The sequence below is a fragment of the Lissotriton vulgaris genome, chromosome 7 (genome assembly GCF_964263255.1).
Source record: "Lissotriton vulgaris chromosome 7, aLisVul1.2, whole genome shotgun sequence".
NCBI classification, from domain to species: domain Eukaryota; kingdom Metazoa; phylum Chordata; class Amphibia; order Caudata; family Salamandridae; genus Lissotriton; species Lissotriton vulgaris.
In genome coordinates this window covers 1,288,643,399-1,288,655,677 of record NC_141695.1, presented here as the reverse complement: position 1 = coordinate 1,288,655,677, position 12,279 = coordinate 1,288,643,399, and the positions used below count along the sequence as shown (strand labels likewise).

The 12,279-nt window shown below is 47.4% G+C and overlaps 1 protein-coding gene across 2 annotated transcripts in view; it reads right to left on the bottom strand.

The window, feature by feature from the left end:
• Positions 1 to 12,279, bottom strand: part of PARP2 (poly(ADP-ribose) polymerase 2) — a 388,402-nt gene that overhangs the window by 200,232 nt on the left and 175,891 nt on the right. For both annotated transcript variants that reach the window (XR_015297579.1, XM_086931868.1), the window contains exon 7: positions 2,129 to 2,179. Coding sequence is in view for 1 of the 2 variants with exons in the window: in XM_086931868.1 (XP_086787994.1) it covers positions 2,129 to 2,179 (51 nt within the window). In the remaining variant the exon portion in view is untranslated. The remainder of the gene's footprint in view (positions 1 to 2,128; positions 2,180 to 12,279) is intronic.

The following is a 12,279-nucleotide window of genomic DNA, read 5'->3' as shown; positions in this document are numbered from 1 at the left end:
TGAATCCATCACCGTTATGTAGCTCACTGCATCACCCCAGTTCAGAACCTGGCTATATGCAAATTAGTCTGACCCAGTGCCTCATGGGAACAGGGCAGACCAAACTACCAAGCCAATTCTTCACCAGAAAGGAGACAAGCTTCCGGGGACCGGTTTCTGGCATTTCAGCCGTCGTCGGCCCGGCTTGCTTGAATCCTGGTGGTGCAGTGAGCAAGGGACTCATGTCTGAGTATACCCTGCCACACCTGTAGTGGCCAAAAACGATTCAGAAAAGGGGGTGGTAATGAACAGAGTGTCTGAATTAAGCAGACCACTCTTACCCATTCAAGAGATCAGGGCTGAATCCATCACCGTTATTTAGCTCACTGCATCACCCCAGTTCAGAACCTGGCTATATGCAATTAGTCTGACCCAGTGCCTCATGGGAACAGGGCAGACCAAATTACCAAGCCAATTCTTCACCGGAAAGGAGACAAGCTTCCGGGGACCGGTTTCTGGCATTTCAGCCGTCGTCGGCCCGGCTTGCTTGAATCCTGGTGGTGCAGTGAGCAAGGGACTCATGTCTGAGTATACCCTGCCACACCTGTAGTGGCCAAAAACGATTCAGAAAAGGGGGTGATGATGAACAGAGTGTCTGAATTAAGCAGACCACTCTTACCCAGTCAAGAGATCAGGGCTGAATCCATCACCGTTATTTAGCTCACCTCATCACCCCAGTTCAGAACCTGGCTATATGCAAATTAGTCTGACCCAGTGCCTCATGGGAACAGGGCAGACCAAACTACCAAGCCAATTCTTCACCGGAAAGGAGACAAGCTTCCGGGGACCGGTGTCTGGCATTTCAGCTGTCGTCGGCCCGGCTTGCTTGAATCCTGGTGGTGCAGTGAGCAAGGGACTCATGTCTGAGTATACCCTGCCACACCTGTAGTGGCCAAAAACGATTCAGAAAAGGGGGTGGTGATGAACAGAGTGTCTGAATTAAGCAGACCACTCTTACCCAGTCAAGAGATCAGGGCTGAATCCATCACCGTTATTTAGCTCACTGCATCACCCCAGTTCAGAACCTGGCTATATGCAAATTAGTCTGACCCAGTGCCTCATGGGAACAGGGCAGACCAAACTACCAAGCCAATTCTTCACCGGAAAGGAGACAAGCTTCCGGGGACCGGTTTCTGGCATTTCAGCCGTCGTCAGCCCGGCTTGCTTGAATCCTGGTGGTGCAGTGAGCAAGGGACTCATGTCTGAGTATACCCTGCCACACCTGTAGTGGCCAAAAACGATTCAGAAAAGGGGGTGGTGATGAACAGAGTGTCTGAATTAAGCAGACCACTCTTACCCAGTCAAGAGATCAGGGCTGAATCCATCACCGTTATTTAGTTCACTGCATCACCCCAGTCCAGAACCTGGCTATATGCAAATTAGTCTGACCCAGCGAGTTAACAGGCAACTGGCACAGCTTCAGGTGGGCTCGCAGCTGGGTCCCTCACACACAGTTTTCAACTCTGCTTTCACTTCGACACAGTGGCCATTTTGAAACAGGTTTCACTGTTTTCGGTCATCCAACAGAATTTTACTGCTCAGACGCTTACAATACCAGGTGAGGATGCTTACGATACCAGGTGAGGTCTTCAATTTTACCTCTTGAAGCAGCACAAAGTTTCACTACCTTAAAAAGCTATACATATGCAGCAAATATGCACTTTCGAAGGATTTTGACCTGCTTTTGTGGGCTTCAGGTTAGGAGCTCTGTGAGACACATCCTGGGAGCACCGTGACTGCCCACGCCTCTCCTGTGTGTGACATACAACTGTTAACCAAATTGGGCTGTAGAAAGGACATCAGAAATATAATTTAATGCCATTCTGTCTCTTATGTGGCTCGGACCTTAATAGGGCAAAGAAAAAGACAACTGTTTTGGGGGCTACGGTTGATGGGGGAATTTCTAATAAAAAGGGTAACTATCAGGGAAAGAATGCAATCAATGAACATGAGACCAGTCAAGGATGGAGGCCATACCCAGTAACAATGGAATGGAGATTAAGATAAGTATAAGGATTTAAAACAAGTAAGAATGAGCTAAAAAGATGTGGAGTAAATATGGAGGCAAAAATAGAAAAATTATTCTCACCTGATTTAACATCACGTCATAGATGTCGTCACCTTCATTGTACACGTGAGCCTGAAACCAGAGAACAAAGAGTTAATTGCTGTTGCTACTGAAAAAGCCATAGATTTGACCATGCAGTGGACAGCTGATGTATGTTCTGAATAACATCATGTAAAGCAGAAAAATAAAAGTGATTGTCTGCATAAAAGCCTTGGGTTCTAGGCACACTGACTTGAATAAGACCGTGTGATCTCCAGCTAGTTAGTTAAATGTACTAAAGGCAAGTTAGATATGATATGGCATGGCCAGCCAAATATCATTCGGGATGCTGCATTTTGCACAAGTTGAAGTTTCCCTACCAGGTTCCAGATAAGGATAATGTTACTTACCCAGTAAGCATCTATTCTTGGCATGTAGAGCTGTAGATTCACATGCTTTGCATACTCCTGCCATCAAGTGTTGGGTCCGGATGTTTGCAAGTTGTTTTTCTTCGAAGAAGTCTTCCAATTCATGAGGTAGGTGACTCCTCCTTTCAGTGATAATGCACATGGGTATCGACTTTATTATTATATTGTTTTCCCGCAGAGGGCGAGAATGGAGTTAGTGAGTAAAGAATAGAGATGTCCATGCGTATGTATATAGAGTAACCTAGAGAACACGTACAGGTACACGGGGAGGCGGGTGGGTGCATGTGAATCTACATCTCTACATGCCAAGAATAGATGCTTACTGGGTAAGTAACATTATCCGTTCGAGGCATGTGAGCTGTAGATCACATGCTTTGCCTAGATTATACAGCAGTATTCTCCCAAAGGGGTGGCTAACCTGTAGTTGTTGGAGTTGTCCCAAAGATTCTTCTAAGTACTGCCTGGCCCACATTAGCTTGTTGTCTCGCTAACACATCTACACAGTAGTGCTTGGTGAATGTGTGCTGTGTAGACCATGTTGCAGGTTTACAAATGTTAACTATGTGGATGTTTCCTAGGAAAGCCATAGTAGCCCCTATTTTGTGAGTGGAATGCCCTCTAGGGGGTATTGTTAAAGTTCTGTTTGCTTTTGCATACCATGTTTGAATACATTTACCAATCCATGACACAATACCTGACTTGGATATGGGATTGCCCTTTTTAGGAGGAGCAAAAGCAACAAACAGTTGCTTATTTTACGAAATGATTTTGTTCTTCCTGTGTAATACAAAAGGGCTGTCCGAACATCTAGAGAGTGTAGAGCTTGTTCTGCCACTGAATCTGGTTGAGGAAAGTATAACGGTAACTCAACCTTTGGTAGAAACTTAGGATTAGTACAAAGAACCACTGTCTCTGTGAAGTTGGAAAAAAGGTTCTTCTTTGGCCAGTGCCTGTAGTTCACACCCTCTGCTCAATGAAGTGATTACAATGAGGAAAGCGCTTTTCCAGGAGAGGAAGTGTAGTTCACATTTATGCGCGGGTTCAAAAGGTGGGCCCATTAATCGTGTGAGGACTATGTTAAGATTCCACACTGAGGCAGGTGGAAGTTGTGGTGGGATAACTCTTTTAAGTCCTTCCATGAAAGCTTTGATTACGGGCACCCTAAAATCAGATAAGTGTTGCCTATTTTGTAGATATGCAGCTATTGCAGCAAGATGTAGACGCATAGAAGAGTAAGCTAAATGCGACTGCAGCAAGTGTATCAAATAACAAATGCTATTTTGTATTGAAGTATCCAGAGGATTAATGTTATTATTGCAATAGATAACAAAACGTTACCATTGAGCTGCATATCAGCCTCTTGTAGTAGACCTTCTGGCCTCTCTGATGATGTTCATACAATCTGGTGGGAAATTTAGATAACCAAACTATGATTTCAGGAGCCGGATCGCGAGTTTCAGTTGTTTTGGGATCTGGGTGTCTGATTTCTCAATGGCTCTGTGTGAGGAGACTGGATGTGAGGTGTAGTTTTTGATGTGGAACTACTGACAGCTCCAACAGGGTTGTGAACAATGGTTGACGGGCCCATGTGTGAGCTATTAGGATCAGTGTAAGGGATGTTTGCCTGAGTTTCCAAACCACTAATGGAATGAGTGGGAGAGGCAGAAAAGTGTAGGCAAATACGCTGACCAGTTCATCCATAGTGCATTGCCTTTGAAGAGCAGGTGTGGGTACCTGGAGGCGAAGTTTGGGAATTTCACGTTTTGGTGTGTGGCAAAAAGATCCATTTGAGGGACTTCCCAACGTTGAAAGTATCAGAGGAGAACTTGAGGGTTAAGTTCCCATTTGTGGATTTGCTGTCTCTGTCTTCTGAGAAGATCGGCGATCTGATTGTTCACTCCTGGGAGGTGTTCTGCTAGGAGATAGATTTTGTGGTGAATGGCCCCCTTCCAAATGTCAGTTGGAGAGAGTGGCCCCCCGTTTCTGTATATAATACATAGCTGTCATGCTGTTGGTACAAACTAAGACAGCTTTGCCAGCCAGGTGAGTCTGAAATGCTTTGAGCGCTAGAACTATTGCTAGCAGCTCTAGATGGTTTATGTGGAGAGTTTTTTGGGGTTGACTCCACAGACCTTGTACTGTGTGATGTTGAAGATGAGCCCCCCCCAACTAGTGATGGACGAGTCTGCTGTTAGCATTGTACGTGGGACCGGGTCCATGAAGGGCCGTCATTTTGATACATTTTGTGGGTTCCACCACTGCAGAGAGCGATGAGTACGGCCTGTTACCAAAACTAGACCGGTTAAAAGACCCTGCGATTGGTTCCACTGACTTGCTAAGCATTCCTGAAGGGGACGCATGTGGAGTCTGGCATGGGGAACAATCATGATGCAAGACACCATCATTCCGAGCAGCTGCAAATACACTTAAGCTGGTAGCGAGTGAGTGGACTGAAACTGGCGAACTAGAGCCTGAATATTGCGGATTCTGGCTGAGTTCGGAAAGGCCAGAGCCCTTTGAGTATCTAAAGTGGCTCCAAGATAGTTTTGAGTGTTGGAAGGTTGAAGATGCGATTTCAACACATTAGTTGCGAACTATAGTTGGTGCAAAAAGTTGCCCTGTTGTAGGAGTGGGAGCACTTGTTGAAGTGATATTGTAGTGGTAAAGGCTCTATAGCTCCTTTCAAAAGGAGAGACTGAAACTCTTGTTTGAGGAGGCCTAAGTGGTCTAGTGATAGTTTGTGTGAACGTCAAGGAATGTTCGGAGGATTGTTGGTAAACTCGAGGCAATAACCAGAATGGATAATTTCCCGTACCCATTTGTCTGTAGTTATAGACTGCCAGACGGGTAGGAAATGGGCAAGACGCCCCAACAGGTGTTAAATGATCGGGGCGTGTAGTCAAATCACTGATATTTGAGGGGGAGGCGCACGTGTTAGAGCCTCTACTGTTGTCATTGTTGCCTCTGTAACCTCCTCTGTAGAAACTCTTCGAGACAGAGGGTTGATTGTTGCCTTTGTAGATTTTTGAGGAAGTGTCTGAGGTGTGTTTTTGGACCCCCAGCCGATATAAGGAGCGCCGAAAGGAACCATGGGGTGACGGTGACTGAAGGGCTCCCATAGATTTTGCCACCTCTGTGTCCTCCTTTATCTTTTCTACTACAGTCTACTACAGGGCCAAAGAGGTGTTGTTTGTCAAAGGTAAACAGTGTTTACCACAAATCTTTTTCCCCATAGGGAATCACAACGCGGTCATTACAACGACCGCATTGTGATTCCGCATACCATTACTCCGAAAGTCGGAACAACAACTTGCGGAGGGGGGGGGGGGAATTTAAAATCCAACACCTTCCCAAGTGTCCGCACAGACTGGAGTTGGAATAGTAAATAATACTATTCTAACTTCCAGCGCCCCCATCCGCAAGTCGTTGTTCCGACTTGCGGAGTAATGATATGCGGAATCACAATGCGTCATTGCAACGACGGCGTTTTGATTCCCTGTGGGGAAAAAGAAGGAATTAGTTACTTACCTGTACACTATAGTTCTCCAGTATTATCTTTCAAAGATTCACATGCTTGTATCTTCCCCGTCGTCATGGTGGGAGTATCACGGTAACAGAATGACCAAGCAGTATCATAGAGAAGAAAAAACTGCATAGACAATCCCCATAGGGGCTGTATTATTTGGTAACCAGACCATTTCTTTGTTTTGGTCCAAAAGCCAGCCAATCAGCATTGCTGCCCTGCCCTCACACTCCCCAGCAGCAGCTTCCTGCCTCAGATTTCCGTCCCCGAGTGGGAGACATGGATAAATACCGAGAAACAAGATCTGCCTGAGAAACGGGGAGGCGGGCGGGCGCATGTGAATCTATGAAAGATAATACTGGAGAACTATAGTGTACAGGTAAGTAACTAATTCCTTCTCCAGTATTACATCTTTCATAGATTCACATGCTTGTATGAGAGTAGTAAGCAGTGCTCACCAGACTTGTAGCGTTTCCAGGACAGAACTCAGAAGGAAGCTCTGCTGCAAAGCAATGATATAACAGTAGCTATGAAAGCATCAGTAATACGATAAATGCATGTATAAGTATAAATCAAAGCACTGTTTAGTAAAAAGAATATGTCAGTAGACCATACCTTACTGAAATAGACGCTTCAGAACAGCCTGTCCCACTGCCGTGTCCTCCTTCCACGCAGTGTCTAGACAGTAGTGTCTTGTAAATGAATGCACACTCTTCCACGTTGCTGCTCTGCAGATGTCTGGCAGCTCCACTCCTGCGAACAAGGCCATCGAGGTTGCCATCTTCCTCGTTGAATGTGCATGCACTTTAGAACATAGCGGCTTCCCCGCTTTTTCGTGACATTTCAGGATAGCTGAGGATATCCATCTAGCAATACTCAGTCTCGACAATGGAAGACCTTTCCTCTGTCCTTCAAATGCGATGAATAGTTGCTTGGACTTGCGGAACGTTTTTGTCCTTTCAATGTAGAACTTTAGGCATCTAGAAATGTCTAGAGAGTGTAAGGCTCTTTCTGCTTCCAATGAAGGCTTGCTGAAAAAAGTAGGTAAAATAATGGGTTCGTTGAGGTGAAGACGTTGCCACCTTGGGAATAAAGGTAGGATTCGTTCTTAATATAACCCTGTCCTGACGAAATTGTAAGAAGGGTTCCTCCACTGAAAAGGCCTGGATTTCGCTAACCCTCCTTGCTGATGTTAAGGCGAGAAGAAGGGCTGTTTTCCATGACAAGAACTGTAAGTCTGTCTTGTGTATGGGCTCAAAAGGTGGCCTCATAAGCTGCGATAGGACTGTATTGAGGTGCCACGGTACAGGCGGGCGCTGGATGGGTGGGAAAACTCTAAAAAGTCCCTTGATAAATTCCTTTATTACTCTGGATGACCAGAGAGATGGTTCATTTGGCTTCCGCCGGAATCGTGATATTGCTGCTAAGTGCACTTTGACCGAAGCATGCGACAGACCTGACTTAGATAGTGAAAGCAGGTAAGGCAGAATACCTTCAGGTTGTACCTCAAACGGATGCAAGTTTTGTCTGTTGCACCAGTGGCAGAAACGAGTCCATTTTGCTGCATATGTTTTGTTCGTCGATACAGCTCTAGCTTGTGAGAGAATATGCCTGCATTCTTGTGAAATATCTAGATTTTGAAATTCCCGCTCATGAGGTTCCATGCTGACAATTTTAGAGATTGCAGGTCCGGATGCAGAATCTGCCCTTCCTTCATGGAGATGAGGTCTTGAAATGTCGGGAGTTGGATCTTGTCGCCCCTCGACAATTGAAGGAGGTCTGAAAACCACGCCTGTCTTGGCCAGGCTGGTGCTATCATTATAATCCGGCACGGTTCCAGTCTCATCTTGCGCAGGATGCGCGGTATCAACGGGAACGGAGGGAACGCGTATGCAAACCTTCCTGTCCAGTCCATGAGGAATGCATTTCCCCTGGAGCCCTGTTGACGGTACCTGGACGCAAATTGAGCGCACTTTGAATTGTTTCGTGTCGCGAACAAATCTAATGTGGGAGTGCCCCACCTTTGAAACAACATGCGAATCTGAGTGTCGTGTAGTTCCCACTCGTGTGTCGCATTGGGAGTGCGGCTCAGGGCGTCCGCCCGAGTGTTGAGGACTCCCTGTATATGCTGAACTTGGATCGAAATTCCATTGGTGATGAGCCATTTCCAGATCCTTTGCGCCAATGTCGACAGCTGTTTGGATCTCGTTCCGCCCTGTTTCAGCAGGTAAAACATGGTCGTGGTGCTGTCCGTTTGGATAAGTACTGACGATTGGCGTATTCTGGGAAGGAATGCTTGAAGCCCTAGGAACACCGCCTTGAGCTCCAACATGTTTATGTGAAGCTGAGCTTCCCAATCTGACCAAAGTCCCTGAATTTCCAGCTCTTGAAGATGCGCGCCCCATCCTTTCAGTGAAGCGTCCGTCGTCATCACGAAGTCGTGATCTCGAGCAATGAAGCTCAAGCCCTGGTCCAGGTTCTTTAGGATCTTCCACCATGACATGGCCACCTTCATACGGTTCGTGATGGCAATGCGATCCTCGAAGGTTCCACTGGCCTGCACCCACTGTTCGTCCAGCTGTTCCTGCAAAGGTCTCATTCGAAGACGACAGTTTGGTACCAGTGGGATGCAGGATGACATCATCCCCAACATGGACTTGTAAATCCTCACGGAAGTGGACCTTTTTGCCTGCAGAGAAGCCGTTAACCCCATGATCTTTCTCATCCGATCTTCGGAAGGGTAGGCTTTCCCTGCTCTGGTGCATATCCATGCCTCAGGAACTGGATGCCCTGGGCCGGAGTCAGCGAGGATTTCTCTAAGTTGGTCCTCAGACCTAATCGCTGAAACAACCGGATGCAGCTCTGCAGAGCTTCTGCTGCGTCCCTGAAAGATGGACCTGTCACCAACCAGTCGTCCAGATATGGGTAAATGTAATGCCCTTGAAGTCTTAAGTGGGCCGCCACCGGGGCCATGCATTTGGTGAATACCCTCGGGGCTGATTTGAGTCCGAATGGCAGGACTTTGAACTGGAAGTGGCGACTCTCCACAACAAACCTTAAATACTTCCTGTGCTTCCGATGAATGGGAATATGGAAGTACGCATCCATGAGATCCAAGGACGCCATGTAGTCCTTGTCCTTCAACATGAGTAAGATCTCTTGCAGCGACAACATTCTGAAGGGTATCTTTTTTATGTATTGGTTGAGATCCCTCAGGTCCAATACCTGTCTCCATTTCCGGGTCTGTTTCTTTTTGATGAGGAAGAAATGCGAATAGAAGCCTCTCCCTCTGAGATGTTGTGGCACTTCCTCTATGGCTCCCTTTTGCAGAAGCGAGAGAACTTCCTTCTGCATTTCCTTGCGATGCTGGTTGAGCCTGAGCACTGGGGGGTGGTCCGGTGGTATCTCCACAAATTCCAGCGTGTGGCCCCTGCTTATGACATCCAGAACCCATTTGTCCGATGTTATGGACATCCAGTTGGTGTAGTATTGAGACAGATAGTGGTCGTTGTCCGGGATCTTTTGTGTGGGGAGCGCCTGCCTGAAATCATTGACGTCTATTAGACTGCTGATTTTTCCCCCTGGCGTTAGGTTTACCTCTGGACTGTTGTTGGTAAGAGGAGTTAGAGGACCTGAACTGGTTGTTTGTGTTAAACTGACGATATCCCTGCTGATTGTATGGTTGCTATCGGTTGGATTGAAAAGAGGGTCTTTGATTAAATTGACCTCTTGCACCCCTCTTTCGAAAGGACTGAAACTTTCCCTGCTGAAGAGATCCCAGCGCTCTAGCTGTATCCGTGTCCGACTTTATGCCTTGCAATGCCTCATCAATATGCTTCCCAAACAAATTTTCACCGTCAAAGGGCATATCGACAATCTTCGCCTGCACCTCTGGACGAAAAGAAGTCGCCTTGAGCCAGCCTTGCCTGCGGAGCGAAACCGCCCCAGCCATTTGTCTGAAGGCCATAGACGAGACATCCATGGCGATGTCGATAGATTCGGCAGCCGATTTTGCTCCTTCTTTGAGAAGGGCTGCCGCTTCTTCCTTTCGGTCCTCCGGAAGCGCTGAGAGTATGGGTGCCAGATCGGACCATATCTGTCTGTTGTAACGGCCAAGCAGTGCCATAGCATTTGCCGCTTTAATGGTAGAGGCTGCCATGACCGCAAACCTCTTACCTGCCCCATCCATTCTCCTTCCTTCCTTGTCTGGTGGCACTAGTGAAGTAGCCACCGGGTTTTTTGAATTTCTTTGCGCCGCCTGCGTCACAACTGATTCCGGCCTGGGATGTCCAATGAGGCAGGCTGCCGTGGATTCTGGAGCTCTGTATTTCTTTTCAATTCGTGGAACTGAAACCGCTATAGATGCCGGTGTTTTCAGAATTTTTAGGCCCTCCTCCCAGATATGAGGGATAATAGGAATTGAGCGAAGTGACCTTTTGTTATCATCCTTGAAATCGTACAAGAAACAATCCGTCTCTTGCACTTCCACATCCAGACTGAATCTCTTGGCCGCCCTTTCCATGATATCATGGAAGCCTCCGATGTCTTGAGGAGGGGAGGTAGATTTGAGTGGTTCAGGTGATGCAGCCGATGGGAGGACGTATTCGTCCCATTCCTTCCCCGAGGCATCATGAACCAGTTCTCCGTCTTCGGGCTCTTCATCTTCATCGGAGTCCGTTAGGTCGTCCCTTATAGTAACCACCTGCGGAGATTTAACCCCTTGATCTTGAGAAGCAGGTGCTTTTTTAGGTGTCTGCGGGGGAGGCGTCTGCGTAGCTGGTTGCGAGGAATTCGCCTCTGGGAAACGACGATAGTAGTCGTTTAGCATCAATCTAAGATCAGACACAAGGGTGAGGGGTATAGAAACCGTCTCTTGACGTTCCTCCTCCCGTGAGTCCACGTGCTGCTCCTCCTCATCATCATAATCACCAGATTCCTGGAATGATTCATATCTGGAAGATTGTGGTCTGTCCCTGAAGGAATAACTTTCCTCATCCGTGTCTTGGCTTTTTATCCGAAGCTGAGAAGGACTGTAGGCGGCACCTGAGGACTCCTCTCCATCTGAATCCTGCTCCAGCAACGATGATGGTGGCAAAGGAGAAATCTTTGTCCATGAGGTGAACTCTGCGGATTTACTGATGGTAGCCGAACCTCTCGTCGACTGAAAAGAGCGGATGGAGATCATGGTCTTCGACTGAGGAGAACTGTACGCTTTAGCCGATGAAAGCAAGATTTTCGTCGACGGAACCATCGTCGACGGAACCACCGTCGACGGCACCATCGTCGACGGGACCATCGTCGACGAGACCATCGTCGACGGAACCTTCGTCGACGGAACCTTCGTCGACGGGACCTTCGTCGACGGGACCTTCGTCGACGGGACCTTCATCGACGGAACCATCGTCGACGGGATCTTCGTCGACGGGACCTTCGTCGACGGGACCTTCGTCGGCGGAACCATCGTCGACGGGACCTGCGTCGACGGGGCCCCCGTCGACATCCTCGACATCGAACCTGTCGTCGACGGAGTCGTCATCGTCGTCGTCGACGGTCTTTTCGCTGACAGAGAAATCTTACTCGTCGATGTTGTAGTCGTAGACGTCGTGGTCGTCGACGCAGCCTTAGATCCTATCGTCGACGAAGCCGTAGTCGACGGAACTGAAGTTTTCACCACAGGCTTAGAAGCAGAAGCCATTGAACTGGTAGAAGGTGCAGATCCAGGTCCTTTAAGACTTGACTGCTTCTCCAGAGGAGTAATAGGAAGAGATGATGTCGATTTTTCCTTAGATTTACTCCTTTTAGACTCCACTTTCTCCACAGAAACAGAGGCCTTTCTTTTCTTGGGAGTGGAGTGAGAAGATTCCTCCTCAGAATCTGAGCCTGACGTGGCCTTCTTCTTCTGAAGCCATAACAGTAATCTAGCCTCTCTGTCTCGTTTAGTTTTGTCAGAAAATTTTCTACAGAGTTTACAGTCTTTCACCAGGTGTTTAGGGTAGAGACAGTAAAGGCAGTCCTCATGTGGGTCCTCAGAGAAAAGTCTGGCCTTCCCACAGGATCTGCATGGCCTGAACAGCCTCTTTTTAGAGCTTTCAGCCATCATAAGTAAAATAAGTACACACAATACCTCAATTTAGAAGACAGGAAACAAGATTCCAAAGGGTCAAAAGTTCACACAGGAACAGAAGAAAACTGAGCAGAGCTCAGGGAGACTCCTTTCTCACACGAAGGCGGTTGGAAATCTG